Raw genomic sequence first — 19,520 nt, forward strand, 5'->3', positions numbered from 1 at the left:
AACCAACCGTACATGCACAATTTCATAGACCCGCCTACGTAAATAGAAATGACTGCTTACTCTGAAGAGGTGCTCACACTGTAATGCTACATTTCACAGACCATAATTATGAACAGGAGACAAGGTATGGCCCAATTAATGCCTCCTGTTGAGGGCCAAGTCTATTCACAATGAAATCCCTGTGTTTTGTAAAGCCAGTAAGGGTTTCCCAAGTTTGTCCATGGTAATTATCTCTGTGCTGACAAGTGTTAAATTACAGCACAGCAGAGGGAGTCTCATTAATGCCCTCCATTACGAAGTGGTCAAACCAACAGGGCATAACCTGACGGCTGCCTCCACTCTTAAAACTTTGTTTGTTTTCTGGAAAACTGGCTGCAGTTCTGTTGGCTACTGTTGAGAGCTGCCTTGTACAATCACAACAGATAAAGGAAGTTGGATTAGGATGAATACATTATAAATAGGTGGAGTTGTGCGGGCTTAGACTTGGCCAATCAAATCGGCTCCTCTCATTCCCTGTAAACATGCTGTGGTGTAGCATATTGTCATTTTCCTGATAGATGAAGAATAAAGTCTATTAGAACAGCTCCTCACTCCATCTTGGTTAACTTGGATGTATGCAATTTGGCAGCTGGAAATTCTTTCCCTGTACCGCTACCTTCTTCCAATTATATACTCCATTTCCATAGATTGTGACAAACAAAATATAAGTAATTTGAAGCAGGATGCAAGAAGATCAACATCAAACGGCCTTGCTGACATAACTTACAAAATGCCTTCAGTGTTCTCACATTGTACACAAACCTACAGAGACTGACAATGGACAATGGTTTAAGAGACTCTGACATGGGAGTGAATTTTTCCTCCTGTCCCGATCCTATGACTCAGTGAAAAAAATTCTCCTATCCTGTCCCACTCGTGGGATTTTTAGTGAAATTGATTCCTGCAGGAATCTTGTCACCCAAGGAATTCCTAACTAGACGTCAGTCTCTAGTATAGACAGTTTGTAGTACAGTGGATACATCTGTCTGGATCAGACAGACATTCACTTAGCCAAGTTAGGTTGAATTTTCCATGTGTCATGATGAGTACAAGCAGTCTTGATTCACATCAAATTCAGCAGCCCACAGAGATCTTTTTTTCTAATAACTTATTCAGAACGTTGCATTCAGTTAGTTGTTGCTGTTGGTTAAGTGATTTATTTTAGTGGAGTGAAATGCATAGGCTACCATCCATTAAAACACATTTGGATAGACATTCCCGTGCATCCTTGCCTAGACTGCTGCATGAAAATAGCTCAATGCACCCGTGTTTGTGCTTGGACTTAGCCTGAGCCACACAGGTGCAGAATTTCAGGCCAAAATAGACACCAAATTTGTACTGTGCCATCAGAAATGCATTAACACACAGCCAACTGCACCCCATCAATTTTGGTGCAGGTGGGTTCTTTAAGGACCACAAAATTACCAAATGGGCATGGGTGGGGAAAACCTTGCGCCTGGGGAAATTGCTGATCAGCCAGCGTTTGCCTTGCACCAGCCCTAAATGACAGCCCATTTGCAGTTTTCTGTTAGAAGCTGCCTCTTAAAGCACAGCTTTGTAGCGTTGGATGCTGGGAACTGCCCGACATGTCCAGCTTTTAAATGTTGGCTAATGAGCAGCTTTACCACAGCCATGGAGATAAAATTTCTTGCCCAATGGCAAATTGACAGCAGCTTTTAAAAGAACAGAGTATGTCCTTCCCATTAGACTAGCTTCTCAGGGGATTCACTATCCTAACCTCACTGTATGCCAGGATGAGTTATATGAAAATGTCACAGAGGAAAGTAGAATCACAAAAATCAAGAAGAAAAAGACTGCACTTACAAAATGAGTTTACTTCACATTAGTTTAATAACTATATTGGCAGTTTGATTATCACTTTACAACTATTGACTTCTATTATTGGTGTGTATTTTTTTGATTGCCTAAAGGTATTTTGTGCAGTTTGGTTTAGTACATGTACGCAGATGCCATATTCTAATGGATAACTGCAGAGACGTGATACTGCACCATAGCTGTGGTAGGTTCAGTACGGGTACAACATGATTCTTATGCCGTGGGAAACCTCTGTTCTCTCAGATAAGTCACCCCACCATGTCAGCACACACTCAAGGCAGTCACTGGCTGACAGTCAATATCACAGTTGACATCACCGGTCCCTTCACCTCATTTCTTTTTTTCTTTATGACTTCAGCAGCAGTGCAGCGCTCCAAAACAAGCCTGTATTCCTTCGGGGACCCAATGTTAAGGCAAGGTTTGAGGAGGATTCATCTCTCTGAACTTGAAGGCTGTAGCCTTGGGATCCTTTGTGTGAACTGAAATAAGGGAGCAGAGGGAGACTTTGCTGTCATCAGTAGCTCCTCTTCCAGGAGCGGAGGTACAGCTGGATGGGGAGGAGGGGGTTTCTGTTTTGCAGGCTTGGGTGAAACACATCGAAGTCCACCTTCCTCACTCTCTGGAGGTAGTCCTCCAACACCACCTGAGACAAGAAGACACCACAGAGGAAGAACGATAAATAGTAAGCTGTGACGCAGAATAGACCAAACATTAAAAAAAGACTCCTGTATTGAATAGGAATATACCTAATAAATAAATTTCAAAATGTAGACACAACGCATTTAAAAAGCATAATATTCTATCTACTACTTTCGGCTGCTCTCGTTAGGGGTTGCCACAGCGAATCATCCGTTTAAAAAGCATAATATAAATATGATAAACAGAAGAACACAAACAATAAAATGAGAATAAAATATTAGAAAGAGAACATTAGAAAAAAAAGCAAGTGTAAAATGAGTTTTCAAAAGCGATCTGAAAGATGAGGATGAAGAGATTAGTCTGATGTCAAAGGGATGATCACCCACAGACCTGAGTCTAGACTTTTATTAATACAAGAGGGAGCTGGCCTGAAGAGCTCAGGCTGTGCACTGACTCAAAAGGTGTTAAAAGTTCAGGTATGTCTCTCTCCGTGTCTTGAAAGACATCACTTTATTCATGAAAATCCATCCATCCATCCATTATCCAAACTGCTTATCCTGCTGTCAGGGTCTCGGGGATGCTGGAGCCTATCCCAGCAGTCAATTCTATAAAACTCAGAGGCAGCCAATTCAGCAAATCTAAAACGGGGTGATACCCATGGCAGGATATGGCCCTTGATCAAACAGATCACCGACTCAGATAGTGAGCCGATTAAGAAACTCGGAATAGACGTTGCCTATTAACATGGGGATCGCCGGTTCGAATCCCCATTACCTCCGGCTTGTCGGGCGTCCCTACAGACACAATTGGCCATGTCTGCGAGTGGGAAGCCAGATGTTGGTATGTGTCCTGGTCACTGTACTAGTGCCTCCTCTGGTTGGTCGGGGCGCCTGTTCAGGGGGGAGGGGGAACTGGGGAGAATAGCGTGATCCTCCCACATGCTATGCTCCCCTGCTTTAACTCCACCATCAGATGAAAAGAAGCAGCTGACAACTCCACATGTATCGGAGGAGGCATGTGGTAGTCTGCAGCCTTCCCCGGACCGGCAGAGGGGGTGGAGCAGTGACCGGGACAGCTCAGAAGAGTTGAGTTAGCCAAGTACAACTGGGAGAAAAAGGATGACCCCCCCCCCCCCAAAAAAAAAAGAAATTCATATAAGAAGACCTGAATTCCAAATAAAATTTCTATGACTTTCCCAAATCTTCAGAGATTTGAAGAACAAAGAAAATCAGAATTCTATATGATTTTCCCGGGACTGGGTATTTCAATTTTTGTTATTTCACAACTGTTCCAGGATTTTCAGGACCATATGAACTGGTTTACAGGAGCTTACTTGTCTGTTTCAGTTCCCACGGGGATTAAACCAAGAGACGAAGAGACTTTGGACCGTGATTCCTGCTGTTTCAGAAGCACATTGCATGCTTAAGCTGAATGCAGAATTGCTTGTTGAATTATTAAGTTTTCAGTATGGAGAGAACACGTGTGAGGCCATGAGGGGTTTCTCACGTGGGGAAACACACTGAGGTGGAATAGTGTCACTCACACACACGTGTGTGTATATGTGTGCGCACGCGCGTGTCCATGCAAATTCACAGACACTTGCTTAGTGACACCCGCACAAAGCCATACAAATAAAGTCACACAGACACTTACACACAGACACAGCAAAGTAATGCAGACCCAGGTGGCAACTTCACACTTGGGAGGACCTCTCAAAACACACACAACCACACAAGCACATATGAACGCACGCACAGTCTGACACACAAACACACACCGATTGGCGCCTTCCCAGTGTAAAAAGAAGCATAATTGCACAGTGGGAAGAGGAGTGAGAGGAGGAAGCCTTTAATGTGTAGAGATGACAGGGGAGCACAGTGCTTCTTGGTCATGTATTTATAGACAGCCCAAAGCCCACCAAGACAGCCTCACGTTTTCTGGAAACCAGGCAGGACAGGTGGAGCACAAGGGGGAGAGGCTGTTGTGATTTACATTTCTCTCTCATCTTTCTCGTTCTCGCTCAGCCTCTCTCCCCTTAGAGATTACAGCTGCTATGTAGCAGATTTCCGGCATTGTTGAAACGATTGTGTTACATCATCCCTATGCTGACTGACCCTTAGGTCTCGTAATCCTGTTTACATCTGGTATTATCACGTGACATGGATCTGTTATCTGGATAATGACCAGTCCCATCCTGTTCTTTGCATTTATTAACACCTGGTGTTTGTACACATTGTGGTTGTGTTTGATCAGATCTCATTTTTGCACATGCTAAGAAAAGCAATTGGATGGAAGGATGGCAGGTCTGTCTATTGTCATCCAAAAAATGGTCAAATGAAAGAAGCATCAATTATTTTTGTTGACTTTATTTTTTAACTTCTCAGGAACAACATGAGCAGCAAGTCGTTTGCCGAAACAGTACCCCCCCCCCTTTTTTTCTCCCCAATTGTACCCGGCCAATTACCCCACTCTTCCGAACCGTCCCAGTCGCTGCTGCTGGGTGGCACTTTCTTTCTAATGCCGACATGCTGTATGTGTTTACACCTGGCTACTACTGGATTGGATCAGATCCCAGATTTGCTAATAAACTGCAGTGGTATTAGTGCTCGCAAGTTAAACAGTCTCTGATCCATTTTCTCAGGTTAAAAATGTAACTTTGCCCTGCAGAATGGAAAGAAAAATGTTCTTGTTATTGCCTATGTTTTTCAGGGTCTTCTGATTCGATACTGCCAAAAAACTCTTTATATACGTAACTATGCTGTGACAAAGCAGATTGGTGTGACGGCTGATAAAATACAGCACATTTTTGAAAGGTTTGGGTGTTTTTAAATAGAGCACTGCTTTCAGAGGAGAAAATAATAAGTCACAGGCTTTGCAAAGCTATGTAATTTCCAGGTTTACTGGACCAACTCAAACATAACCTGGAGCCCACAGTGTGAATCCTGCAGCGATCATACTCCCCTCTGAGCTGCATTTTATGGCTTCTGCCACATTTTAGCTTTCACAATGGTGAAATCTGCCTGCATGTCACACTGCTGTGTCTGTAAATGGCACCACTTGAAGTTAAATGAACAAGCTGTGACTGTGCCCATTTTAATCAGCAATCTGAGTCAACACCCTCTCAAAATGGAAACGCGCAGTAAAGAGGATCTTTAAACATAGAAATGGTACTGAGCATCGTGTTTAGTTAAGCCAGCCCCGAGAGTGTTTTGATAGTTGTTCGGTGACCTACCGTTTGGAGAAAAGCTGGTGTGGCAGCCACTGGGACGTCCTTGCTGAATGAACGTGCCTGAGGAGATTGGGGGGAAAAAAACAAACTCAAACACACAACCCAATTAACCATTTCTGAAACAGTCCTGTTCCCTCCAAATCCTCAGCCCCCCCGACTGTCCTACAGCCCAAAATGACTCAAACCTCGCAGGGCCCCTAGACCCAAACGCCCTGCCCGAGGACCCTACAGCCTTACTAGGTCAGTATCAGTAATTGAAATTACTTCCTAATAGACACACTTCTGTGTACTAGCGTTTGTCTATGTTTTTTTTACATTTTGCACACATTTTAATCTCCAGCTGTTCTCCTTTTATCTACTTTCTTACTCATATTATTATTATTATTATTAATGTCAGAGCACAGCACTTAGTCAAATTCTCTCTCAAATGCAGATACTTGGCAAATATAAAAGATTTTGACATTAACAATTTTCCCTTTTAAACATTTTCCAATTTATGTCTTCTTTATATATTTGCATAGTCTCTGTTTTTTAAGTCTTTTTTAGATATGTGGAACAGTGGAAATTCTACAATATTATCTCCGTGGCTTGTGGGTGAGAAATTGTTCAGTAAATTGTAGGGTCAACTGTAAGGTTTGATACCCAAGATGTCAATCACTAGCAAGTTGCCCTTAAGCAAGGCACCTAATTTTTGAGAGTTGCCTACATGCATGTCAGCTACGTCTGTCACAGAGCAACAACTCTGATTAATTTCTTAATGACATTCTGAAATGAGAAATGTCTTTTTCATTCATTTGGCCAGTTATCTATGTCCTAATCTACTTTGGTCTAACAATGTATGCCGAAAAAATGTACAAAATGCGCACAGTCTTGTATTCTCACCAAAACAACCAACACGATCTGATCTTTACGATATGATCGATGATGAAATATAGGATAATTTATATGATAAATGTGATAAACGAATGTCAAATAAACGAATCTTATTAATGAAAATTATCAAATGTCATAATTTTCAATCCATGAATCAAGCTGCTTTGCCAATGTGTGTATTAATTGCCGTAAATCCGCTGCCGCCACCACCACTGCCGCTGCCAACGCAAATTGCCACAAAATAAACTCAATTTCGCAAATAAATCAAATGTTTACTTGGGTTTTTGAAATATTTTCTGAACCGTACAATCCTTGGAAAGTGCTGATTCTAAAGATACCTTTCTTTTTGTTCTACAATGAGTATTTCTGGAGTTTTAAGTGAACATACAAACATAGACTCTTGCCTTATATATATATATATAATATGTAGTAAGATAAGAGCAAAAGGTTCTGTGTTGCACTTTACTTTTGTACATACATGTTGTAGGTGCACATGGGCTTGACTGGCAATGTCATACACGACATCTCGCACATTCTTTTCCCGGCTCCCCCGGATGAAATCTTCTTGTGATGCTCCGTGCTGGTGGCAAACACACACACACACACACACACACATATGTTTGGTCCATCTGCTGTGTTGTTTAACATTGTACCACTGGTTAAACCCGATGTTTTAAAGCAGCGGGAACTGGATGAGACCAAATGGACTGTTTTCATTGACATCAACTGGGGCCATACAGCAGAATATATTATAATTTTCTTTGGGCTCTGCTGTTATTTTGTGTATTGGGGAAATTTTGCCTTTATTAGACAGGAAGGTTTAGAGTTACAGGAAGAATGGGGTTGAAAGAGAGAAAGGGGAGGACATGAAACACAAATCCCATACCAGTTTCTAATACCAACTAGTGTGGCAACATGTCCAATGCTTTTTTTCCCCATTCTTGTTGACTGTTTCTTCATGTAGGCCTGTGTATGTGTCAAGTTTACAATCCCCCCCCCCTTTTCTACCCAACTGTACTTAGCCAATTACCTCACTCTTCTGAGCCGTCCCGGTCGAACTCCACCCGCTCTGCCAATCCGGGGAGGGCTGCAGACTACCACATGCCTCCTCCGATACATGTGGAGTCACCAGCTGCTTTTTTTCACCTGACAGTGGGGAGTTTCGCCAGGGGGACGTAGCGCGTGGGAGGATCATACTAGTCCACCCAGTCTGCCCCCCCCCCGAATAGGCGCCCCGACCAACCAGAGGAGGTGCTAGTGCAGCGACTAGGACACATACCCACATCCGGCTTCCCACCCGCAAACACGACCAATTGTGCCTGTAGGGATGCCCGACCAAGCCAGAGGTAACACAGGGATTCAAACAGGACATCCCCGTGTTGGTAGGCAACAGAATAGGCTGCTATGCTACCCGGACACCCTCAGGTTTACAATCTGTCAACACCAGAAAAAGAGAGGAGTAAACCAGTGGTAAAATAGCTTTTTTAAAACAGCTGATCCATGCTTCATTGAGTTTTGCGCTGATGATGATTTTAAACTTATCTGTTGTATTAACTTTTTATTGTCTACCCTGCTTAGTTTTGATTTTATGCTGTCTGATACAGTGCTGCTTGTTTTGTTTTTTTAACTGTGTTCTGTAAGGTGTCCTTGAGTGCTCTGAAAGGCACCCACAAATAAAATGTATTATTATTACTTCTTTCACGTTCCCTGTTTTACATCCTGTAGAGCCGGGTCCAAACTATGGACCTGAGGCACTATAGGGCACAATAATAATATATGTTATTATTATTATTATTATTATTTTCAGTGAGCAGCAGTCTTTCACTGGCTATACAACTGAAAAGGTGGATACAGTACAATGGAAACATCAGATAGGGAGGAATCAAACTTCCTGACTACTGTCCTTTAGCAGAGGAAATGTCCCATTCCTTTATTCTGAATCCATCCCACACCGCAAGAACGATTTAAGAGAGAAAGGAGAAAAAACAAAAACGCCCAATATAGAAGGCTTTAAAGATATTTCCATTTGGTAAAGCATGTTCATTAAATCTACAACTGCAATCGTGCAAAAAGAAAGTCTTGAAAGGTGTGATTTGAGACCTGATGTGATAAGACCTCTTGTATTTTTGTGTCCTCACTTGTACATACACTACCGTTCAAAAGTTTGGGATCACCCAAACAATTTTGTGTTTTCCATGAAAAGTCACACTTATTCACCACCATATGTTGTGAAATGAATAGAAAATAGAGTCAAGACATTGACAAGGTTAGAAATAATGATTTGTATTTGAAATAAGATTTTTTTTACATCAAACTTTGCTTTCGTCAAAGAATCCTCCATTTGCAGCAATTACAGCATTGCAGACCTTTGGCATTCTAGCTGTTAATTTGTTGAGGTAATCTGGAGAAATTGCACCCCACGCTTCCAGAAGCAGCTCCCACAAGTTGGATTGGTTGGATGGGCACTTCTTTGAGCAGATTGAGTTTCTGGAGCATCACATTTGTGGGGTCAATTAAACGCTCAAAATGGCCAGAAAAAGAGAACTTTCATCTGAAACTCGACAGTCTATTCTTGTTCTTAGAAATGAAGGCTATTCCATGCGAGAAATTGCTAAGAAATTGAAGATTTCCTACACCGGTGTGTACTACTCCCTTCAGAGGACAGCACAAACAGGCTCTAACCAGAGTAGAAAAAGAAGTGGGAGGCCGCGTTGCACAACTGAGCAAGAAGATAAGTACATTAGAGTCTCTAGTTTGAGAAACAGACGCCTCACAGGTCCCCAACTGGCATCTTCATTAAATAGTACCTGTTAGAGCCTGTTTGTGCTGTCCTCTGAAGGGAGTAGTACACACCGGTGTAGGAAATCTTCAATTTCTTAGCAATTTCTCGCATGGAATAGCCTTCATTTCTAAGAACAAGAATAGACTGTCGAGTTTCAGATGAAAGTTCTCTTTTTCTGGCCATTTTGAGCATTTAATTGACCCTACAAATGTGATGCTCCAGAAACTCAATCTGCTCAAAGAAGTGCCCATCCAACCAATCCAACTTGTGGGAGCTGCTTCTGGAAGCGTGGGGTGCAATTTCTCCAGATTACCTCAACAAATTAACAGCTAGAATGCCAAAGGTCTGCAATGCTGTAATTGCTGCAAATGGAGGATTCTTTGACGAAAGCAAAGTTTGATGTAAAAAAAATCTTATTTCAAATACAAATCATTATTTGTAACCTTGTCAATGTCTTGACTCTATTTTCTATTCATTTCACAACATATGGTGGTGAATAAGTGTGACTTTTCATGGAAAACACGAAATTGTTTGGGTGATCCCAAACTTTTGAACGGTAGTGTATATTGACCCTAGGCTATTTTCATTGTCATTTCACTACCTTAATTTTTAAGCTCTTAACTTGGTCATTATAAAGACTAGCCATGTTTCTAGTCTAGGCTATCCAGATCTTCCATCATCTCATATGATAATACTTACAGATTTTTTTATATTCGCCTTTCTACCAAGGAAAAAAAAGGACTGCATCTACGGCATTATGTTTTTACATATATCGCACCATAAAATGCTGGCAGTGGCGATATTTTTACATCATTGTACAGGGGAGATTATCTGGAATCTGGCAATACAAGAGCCATGATGGTGGGATACTTTACGACTTAGTAACTAGAACTAATATGTGCTTAGTACCTCACTGAATCGCTGGATGAAGAATATGCTTTATTTGAAACAGATAAACATACAATACTTATATACATCCTGCACAGTTGAAAATAAGTAAGTGAAATGTAACTGTGTAAATTGGATGCAAATAACATAAAGAAAATAAAGAACAAGGGACTATATGCAGAGGTAATTTGCAGAAGTGTGATCTGTCTTCATAACGTGATTACTTCGGTATGTATAAATATGTGACTAGCATCATTGCAAAGCTCCGCATCTGTTCTTTTTCCATGTCTATGCAATGACAAGCTCACAAGTGATTCAAACAAGACTCATGGGTGTGGAGATGCACGCAGAGCTGTATGCAGATTGCAGCTAGGATTAAATTTGATGTAAATTCAAAATTATATTTCTCACAACGCTTCTTCACATAGAGATACTACTAGCATCGTTGGAAAGCTCAAGTCATGCTGTTTCATTTGATATGTGCTCTACCTCGCTGCAATAAATACTTCATAAGCGATTCAACTGAGAACAAGGGATGTGAATTTGGATGCAAATTGTGTCTGTTGGGCTCTAAGGGTTATCAGAATCAGAATACTTTATTCATCCCCGAGGGGAAATTGGGTAAATACAATTTATTAAAACTTTTTTTTGGGGGGGGGGGTTGTATGCACAGCTGAGGTTTACTTTAGTAGATGAAACCGTGAAGCTAGACAGGCAGTCAACCAGACTGAGCAAACAGGGCACCTGTCTGGGGATGACTGCACATTATGTCAGGTCAGAGCCAATGAAGAAAAAGAAAGAGAAAGCCACTTTATTTTGTCATTGTAGGTTACAATGAAATGTGTTCTCTATATCTAACCCATCCTATTGTATAGGAGCAGTGGGGAGCTGCAGCGCCCGGGGACCAACTCCAGTTCTTCTTTCCATTGCCTTGGTCAGGGACACAGACAGGAGTATTAACCCTAACATGCATGTCTTTTTGATGGTGGGAGGAAACCGGAGCACCTGGAAGAAACCCACGCAGACATAGGGAGAACATACAAACTCCACACAGAAAGGACCTGGGATGGCCTGGGGTTCGAACACAGGACCTTCTTGCTGTGAGGCAACAATGCTAACCACTGGACCACCATGCTGCTCACACGCACAAGCGAGCTGTCTGTCCAAATGAAAACAGTACTCCTTAATCTCTCCAAACATTATCCGACACCACAGCTAATATCACATATGTTAGAAGTGGGTGGGAAGTCTGCAATTATTTTAATGATGGTCTAAGATAAAATGGGAAAGTATAGTTAGACTCTATGCCTATCCAATTAGGACACCAGCAGTTGTGCTCTGTTTGGGTCCACAACGTACCTTCGGCCCAAGGCTCTAAAATAATGGGCCATTTATTTTTAACCACAGAATACAATGTGAGAAACAGCTGTGGGAGTGTTGGAGTGAGCTGGATTGGGGGGGTGGGGGTGGTTACTTCAGTGGGAACATTATGGGGTTGGGTGGGGTGCATGCTGACCTGCAGCACCACAAGGAATAAATGGGAGTGAGTGTAGAGATGGTGTAAGGGTCGGGACACATAGTACGCCCTTGCTGGTCTGGGATCTGTTTGCACCACAATCATCTGTATTCCTCACATCTTTCTGCTCCATCCTGCCTATCAATCTATTATCATATATATATATATATATATATATCAGAATCAGAATCATGTTTATTGGCCATGTACGTTAATACATACATGAAAGTTGACTCCGGTTTTGTGGCTCTCTCAGTGTACTTAACATAGAATACCAACACTACAACACAACAATCTTAAGATATATACACAAGGATTGACTTATACACGTGAAATAAGAGTTGATAAGGTGCAATGGTTCAGAGAATAATCAGAGATGCTGAAATATAAATGTTAGCAGGTTACTTACATACATGTATTTTTCTGTGTATTTTGTTAAGCTATCTATTATCTATCATATATCCATTATCTATATAAATCAATACATCTACCTTTATATATTTTTCATATCTATTGTTTATGATATATCTATCTTCTTTTACAGATTATCTGTTCTATCACTCCCTAGTGTAGCATCTATTTCTCTGTCTGTCTACAATATCAGTCTGTCTGTCGCTGTATGTCTGTTTTATCTGTTTCGAGAGTGGACAGCCATGATCCAAAATTTGCAGGTACAAAAAAAAAAAACTTATTTTTCTACCAGTTTTTTCCTTCCCTGCCAGCATCGTGCTGTCAAACATGATCATTCTGGAGACAAAAGAGAGTTTTACTCCACCATATATTGGGATGCTCTGACCTGTGACCACTTTCCTATTCGTAGATTGTTATGGCGATGAGTTTGGTTCCTCTCATCGTGAATCACACTGGATAAGAGAATCAGCTAAAGGGCCAATCCAACTTTTAATACATCAATAGTGCCCCCTTTTGTGGAAACTACAGAAGGTAACCTGAGGTAAACTTGCTGGGCAGGGAAAGTAGAAGTGGACTTCATTATTGAGTCCCTTGAAAAAATTAGATTGATGATGAGTTTGCCAACTGTCCTTGCTTAAGTAATTTAAGAACCAAACCCTTGCCTTCTGTAATGTAGCATCAGACAAACATCTGCACAGTCCCCCGCCCCCCCTTGTTTTTTATGTGGGACACATGGCCCAGAGAAAGGTTGTAGATTGTTTGCGGCGTTTGTCTTCAATGTGTCGGTGTATTAGAGGAGGACGGTTTAGTGTTGGGGCTTTGTGTTTTGCCAGATGGAAATATGTAACCATTCTTGTGCTTGAATGTGATTATAGAAATGATTTGGAAAAATATCAGCTGCCATGTCTGTATATGCTGGCGTTGTGTGTGGCTGCCGCTTCTCCCTCTTGTAGCCCCCCTTCCCATCCAACCCTGTATGTCTGTGTTATGTTTATCTGTCGTCTTGTTTCACCCCGTTTATTGTAAAGCGACTTTGAGTATTAGAAAAGCGCTATATAAGTTTAATTTATTATTATTATTATATGTAAGAGCAATCATAATGTATGTATTTACTTAATTATTCTAATCAGCTGCAACCTCGCAAAGCTCTTCTCTCCCTTTCTTTCTCTTCTCTCTATAAATACATGCACACACGCACACGCACGCACGCACACACACACACGCATGCACGATGGACTGACTTACCAGCATACAGATGTCCATGGGCAGGTAAACCTTGCGCCTGCTGCTGTGGTATGGAGTGGCTCGCAGACACGTCACAATGCCATTGGCCTTACCGATATGGCTCGCCGCATGGTCTGCATGTACATCCTTCACACCTGGGAGGGAGGGAGGTAAGGAAGGAAAGAAGGATATGCAGTCAGGTACACACACATATGTGAAAAAAAAGAGTAATAGTCTACAAAAGCAGATGTAAGGTTTGCCAAGCTTTGTAGAGGATGCAGAGTGGTGCTTGTCGCAGTAGGGGGCACATGTGGCTGTTTGGTTAACATTTTTCTTATCTCTCTACTTCAATCTATTATGTTGGGAATGGAGGTCATTTATAGGTAGTTTAATATAATCATAACAGCCATGTGGACTACTACTACTACTTTTGGCTACTCCTGTTAGAGATCGCCACAGTGGATCATCCATTTCCATCTCTTCCTGTCCTCTGCACTGTGCACTGCCCTCTGTCACGTCAGCCACCTGCATGTCCTACCTCACTACATTCATAAACCTCCTCTTTGGCCTTCCTCTTTTCCAGTTGCCTGGCAGCTCCATATTCAGCATCTTTCTCCCAATATACCCAGCATCTCTCCTCTGCACATGTCCAAGCCATCTCAATCTTGCCTCTCTTGCTTTATCTCCAAACCGTCCAACCTGAGCTGTCCCTCTAATAGTATACTCGTTCCTAATCCTGTCCTTTGTCACTCCCAATCAAAATCTTAGCATTTTCAACCCTACCACCTCCAGCTCCGCCTCGTCTCTTTTTGTCAGTGCCACTGTCTCCAAACCATATAACATAGATGGTCTCATATGTAGAGACACATAATTGTCATGTGGACTCTTCCCATAAAACGTTGATCTTTTTAACGATACTTATTCGTAAACAGTAAGACTGACGGGGTTGGGAGTTCCTTTCCCACTGAGGCGACCTATTAACATGCGCACATTCATGAAACTGTAAGGCTCTTTTTGATAAAAGCTTCCAATAAAAGCCAACAAATAACAGAATAAACTCATGCATGAGGAAACAACAAACATACCAACTTACACACAACCAAACAAAACAACACCATTACAATGACGACATCACCGAAACACACACACAAAGCCATCCATACATATCACAGCCAAGCCTACCTAACAACCAAAAACCTTTTACTTCTCAGATCCAAACACGGGTCACACACACAATTGGGCAGAAAAACAGACAGACAAACAGCAAGACAGACACACGTACCTTACCTAAACACTCCAGTAACAGGTAGAGTAAGGAGGACTGTGTGTTTTCTGAGTAGGCTTCCAGCTCCTGTAGGTTCCTGTAGGCTCTGTCATCTAAGTCCTTCTCCTGGCGGGACACACAGAAAGAGAACACACTTGATATACACAGCTTGAAGACTTCTCACCCTCTAAGTGAATCACAATATGATTTCTAACTAAATCACATCACTCTATAACTGATTATCATTCTACACTACAACTAATATCACAATCCCAGAAAGTTGAATCAGTCCATCTAGACACAACATTTAGTGGGAGGAATGTTTCATCATTCATCTAAGTGACCTCATCAGTCACGACTGACTGCACGTATCCCCAACCTTACAAACAGCACAGTTGCATAACGACCAAAACAGCTGTGTCACAATCAAAACCAGCGATCCGTCTGATATGCAAATTGCCGTGACCATTAATTAGAGTTACACTGGCCACGTGTACAATTCAGAGGGTTGGGGAATAGTTGCAATCACAGCATTGTATGATGGTAACAGATGTACTCTTAGGTTCCCCCTCGGTTCGGGGTTGGTTGTTCCCTCTTCACATAAATGGTCTCTTTGACTCCGTTTAAACCAGTGTTCCTCCCTATCAAGGATGTGCACATCCTCATCCTTGAAAGAGTGGCCACTGGCCTGTAGATGGGTGTACACAGTGGAGTCCTGGCCTGATGCATTAGCTCTTCTATGTTGTGCCATCTTCTTCACCAGAGTCTGTTTGGTTTCCCCGGTGTACAATTCATGGCAAGCCTTCCCGCACTTAACAGTGTACACAATATTGCTCTGTTTGTTCCGAGGGACCCGATCCTTGGGGGGACCAATTTCTGGTGCAGTGTGTTTTGGGGTCTGAAAGCAACTGAGACGTGGTGTTTGGAAAATATGCATCTCAACTGTGCCGACACTCCCGCCACATATGGAATCACCACTGGTTTATGCTTAGACAGCTGTTGTCCTTCTCCTCTTTGATCGGCTGTTGCACTGTTTGGGCATCTTCCTGGCTTTGACAAAGGCCCAGTTAAAATAACCACACTTAACCAGGGCCTGTTTAATGTGGGATTTCTCCCATTCCCCAGCCGCTGTGTCGGTGGGGACGTTGACAGCTCGGTGGTGTAGGGTCCTGATGACTGCTAGTTTGTGTTCCAGTGGATGATGAGTCAATCCTTAAGTACTGGTTAGTATGTGTTGGTTTACGGCAAACATCAACAATCAAATGTCCCCCATCACCAATTGCAATTTCACAGTTAAGGAAGGCTAACCTGTCGTTATGCAACTGTGCTGTTTATAACATTGGGGATGCCTGCGGTCAGCTGAGACTGACGAAGTCCCTTAGATAAGTGATGAAATGCTTCTCCCACTAAATGTTGTGTCCAGATGAACTGATTCAACTTTCTGGGATTTCCTTACCTGGATTATTGAGCATGCATCAAGACATAATATCACAATGACTGGCAACTAGACCATATTCCTTTATAGGTGAACATTATTTTGCACTAAACTAATCTCACAGTATGACCATCAACTAGACTAAACACACAGCGGCCCTGTTTATGAATGACTACACATGAAGAAAGTAAGAAGGTAAGAATGAATGAAGCAAGCAAGCTGTTTGTCCAAATGAAAAGAGTAGTCCTCCTTACTCTCTCTTCTATGATCCTCAGTAACCATCTCTTTGTCAGGTAGTGTTCCCTCACCGCCTGCAAAAACAACAATCCTGTGGTTATAGTGTGTGGCACAGTGTCATTCAGTCAGCTCAGCCTATCTGGGTACATACAAGAACTTCCCTCTGAGGGATGCTCACAAGAAATACATGCAACATAACAAAAAATTACAATGTAGAATATTTAAGAATATCTAACTGGGGTGTCCTGGTGGCTCAGTCAGTTAGATGCGTACCACATAGGCTCAGGCCTGATTGCAGCATCCCAGGTTTGATCTGGCCACAATACTTTTGCTTCTCGTCGTCCCCTACTCCTGTGTTTCCTGTCTATCTCTATGTCTGGCCTGTCAAATTAAATAAAGGCAAAAAATGCCAAAAAATACCCCAAAAGGAAAAAAAAAAGAGTAGACAGTTGAGAAAGTTAACATAGGGAACAGTAGGTCTCCTTTGTTCAACATGCAAAAAGCAAAACTAATGATTTCACAATGTGGAAAAAATATGTACTATGAAATAGTCACTTTTTTTTTCTACAGCAGAATATAAACACATCAAGTCTCATTCCAGAGAAAGCTACACAAAGTGACACTTGCTTTTACCAAACTTTTGTTCATGTGACATAATGAGTAGCCTTATAAAATAAAGTTCTTTCTTTTGTAGCCCTTTGTCTTTTCCCTCCAAAAAGCTATGTTTAAGAATATACCAATTTTTGATTAAATTCCGTCAATTTTCAATTCATTTTTTCAAATTATTTACATCGTGTTTTTCAGAAAAACTCCTTTTGATATAACATTATGAATCCTGTAGACAGCAATTTACCTTCCAGAGCTCTGTGCTGACTGGCTGCATCGGAGGCTCATCTCGATAGATCTCCCCAATGGCTGTCTTCCAGAACTGCATTCGCATTAGTCCAATGGTCTTCTGGGAAACTGAGTCCTTCACCTGGTGAAGGAACAAACACACGGGGGCGAAAGTTTGACAAGTCACTTTAAAAAGAACTGAGAGCTGTTGTCTGAAGTAGTATTCAATGCCATTTTTATTGCACAAATCAGGAGTTGTATTTCTGTTTTTCAGTTTATTCCTGCTGATCTAACAAGTGTTAAGATATATACATATACTTATTTAATACTTATTTAATATCCACCCATCCATCCATTATTCAAACTGCTTATCCTGCTCTCAGGGTCGCGGGGATGCTGGAGCCTATCCCAGCAGTCATTGGGCGGCAGGCGGGGAGACACCCTGGACAGGCTGCCAGGCCATCACAGGGCCCACACACACACACACACACACACACATTCACACCTAGGGACAATTTAGTATGGCCGATTCACCTGACCTACATGTCTTTGGACTGTGGGAGTAAACCGGAGCACCCGGCCCGGAGGAAACCCATGCAGACATGCAGAGAACATGCAAACTTCACACAAACGACGGCCCCCAAGGTTGGACTACCCCAGAGCTCTAACCCAGAACCTTCTTGCTGTGAGGGGACCGCGATAACCACTGCGCCGCCCTACTTATTTAATATATACTTATGTAATAATTTATGCATGTTTTTGCTTTAACTTGTGTAACCAATAAGTGCCTCATCGAGTGGTTATTGTAAATCTGTTATTGCTTGTCTACTCTGCCCACTAAACATCTATTGCACACCTTCTCATGCTGGAAGAAGGATCCCTCCCCTGATGCTCGTCCTCAAGTCCCCCCCCCTTTTTTTCCCTCCGAAGCAAGGTTTGGTCTGTGGAGGTTTTTTTCCCCCTTCATCCAAATCGAGGGTCTAAGGCTACATTTACAGTGTCTAAACACCTGATTCGGATTTTTTTTTTTTTTAAATATTATTTGTCCAGGATATTTACAGCAAGCAATCTGTATTTGGACTCTGTTTACATGGTCATGCATTGTCTGTTACATGCATGCAACACAAAGGTGTTGCAGGAGTCTAATGTGATTGTAAAGCCTTAGGGATTAAATTGTGATTTAGGGCTATGCAAATAAATTTTGCCCTAACAAGTAGTGGTAGTACAAGTGGGAGCAATAGTAGCGATAGCTGTAGTAATCCCACCTGAACATTATAACAAGTTCATCCTGGCTGTGCTACGATACCTGCCTGAGCCAGCTCCACGTTGAGGGCTCTAAGCGCCAAGGAGGAGCGCCTGGCCTCCTCAGGTAGGAGGAGAGAGCACACAAACCCGTCATAGTCTCTCGACCTGGAGCAAAGAGGCACAAAAACTGGATAAGAGACGAGCTCCGTCGAACAGAGCCGCAATTAAACTCACTGGTATTTGCATAAACACGAACACTATAAAACAACACATTCCGTTCCAAGTCGTCTGACCAACTTTAGTTGCATGATAGTTTTGTAATTGGGTTTATGGCTGGAAGTAGACTCTAGTTTTTAGTTTTTTTATTTCGCTTTGATTCTCAACCATATAAAGATGTCTGCATCGAAACACATGATATAAGAGCGTCATATCGTTGCTCGTGTCCACGAGTAAGTCCAAAACGACACGTAGCGATGCTAACATGTAGCACGCAAGTAACATGGGAATCGGGCACCCTTTCGTTGCCGTTAGTACATTGCTGCGAGCAATTCAACACATAAGCGAGTAGATAACCACATACCTCACAATTTCCATACAGTATTTCTCATTGTGTTGTGAATCCGCGGCTGAGTTTGCTGCCGTTCTCAGACTCTGTATTTCAGCGGGTCTTTGGAGACAAACATTATGCGGTGGTATCTTTCTATGGAGGGCGTGAAACGACACATTTCTGCAGGTTAATAATCCATACTTGCCAGATGCCATGGTCCCCACACACCAATCAGTTCATGCTACATACCCTTCAACTTTCACCCTTACTCTGTGCCACACCAATTACGTTCCTCCACTCGGTTTCCAAGTTCCGCTTGATCTTTGTAAAACTGTTAAAAAAGAGAGAAAACGGATGCATTGCAAAGCAAAGGATGACCGCCGAGTAAGAATGATACGCATGAAATTTCACAAGCCTCCCCATGAAACATTATTTCCTTGAAGACTGGTGACGGTAGAGTAAAATAAACCTGACGGGTGAACCGGTCCGGTCATGTGACTGCTCCGCTCGTGTTAATCGGA

General features: G+C 42.1%; 1 protein-coding gene across 5 annotated transcripts; it reads right to left on the minus strand.

The window, feature by feature from the left end:
* Window positions 1-1,860: 1,860 nt before the first annotated feature.
* On the minus strand, window positions 1,861-19,409 carry ndufaf6 (NADH:ubiquinone oxidoreductase complex assembly factor 6). Of its 5 annotated transcripts, XM_056286302.1 has the most exons (10): window positions 19,249-19,409; window positions 19,033-19,152; window positions 18,518-18,617; window positions 17,227-17,349; window positions 16,391-16,447; window positions 14,725-14,827; window positions 13,459-13,592; window positions 7,095-7,196; window positions 5,747-5,803; window positions 1,861-2,518 (listed from the first exon to the last, which is right to left on the minus strand). In XM_056286302.1, exons 2-10 carry the CDS (start codon window positions 19,044-19,046, stop codon window positions 2,390-2,392), a joined length of 819 nt encoding a protein of 272 aa, XP_056142277.1. In that variant the 5' UTR covers window positions 19,047-19,152; window positions 19,249-19,409; the 3' UTR covers window positions 1,861-2,389. The 5 variants fall into 5 exon arrangements, with proteins under 5 accessions (XP_056142277.1, XP_056142276.1, XP_056142278.1 ...); XM_056286301.1 differs by lacking the exon at window positions 19,249-19,409 and having other exon boundaries at window positions 19,033-19,239; XM_056286303.1 differs by lacking the exon at window positions 19,249-19,409 and having other exon boundaries at window positions 18,514-18,617; window positions 19,033-19,168.
* Between the last annotated feature and the right edge of the window lie 111 nt (window positions 19,410-19,520).

This window comes from Lampris incognitus, chromosome 9 (genome assembly GCF_029633865.1).
Source record: "Lampris incognitus isolate fLamInc1 chromosome 9, fLamInc1.hap2, whole genome shotgun sequence".
Taxonomy (NCBI): Eukaryota; Metazoa; Chordata; class Actinopteri; order Lampriformes; family Lampridae; genus Lampris; species Lampris incognitus.

What these genes read in the sequence shown, in the direction of transcription:
- ndufaf6 (XM_056286301.1), bottom strand. Translation starts at nt 19,214, where the DNA reads ATGGCATCTGGCAAGTATGGATTATTAACCTGCAGAAATGTGTCGTTT. An exon ending in TCAGCACAGAGCTCTGGAAG is followed by an intron (nt 16,448 to 17,226) that starts GTAAATTGCTGT and finishes TTGTTTTTGCAG; the next exon opens with GCGGTGAGGGAACACTACCT. An exon ending in CCATGGACATCTGTATGCTG is followed by an intron (nt 7,197 to 13,458) that starts GTAAGTCAGTCC and finishes GTTTGCCACCAG; the next exon opens with CACGGAGCATCACAAGAAGA.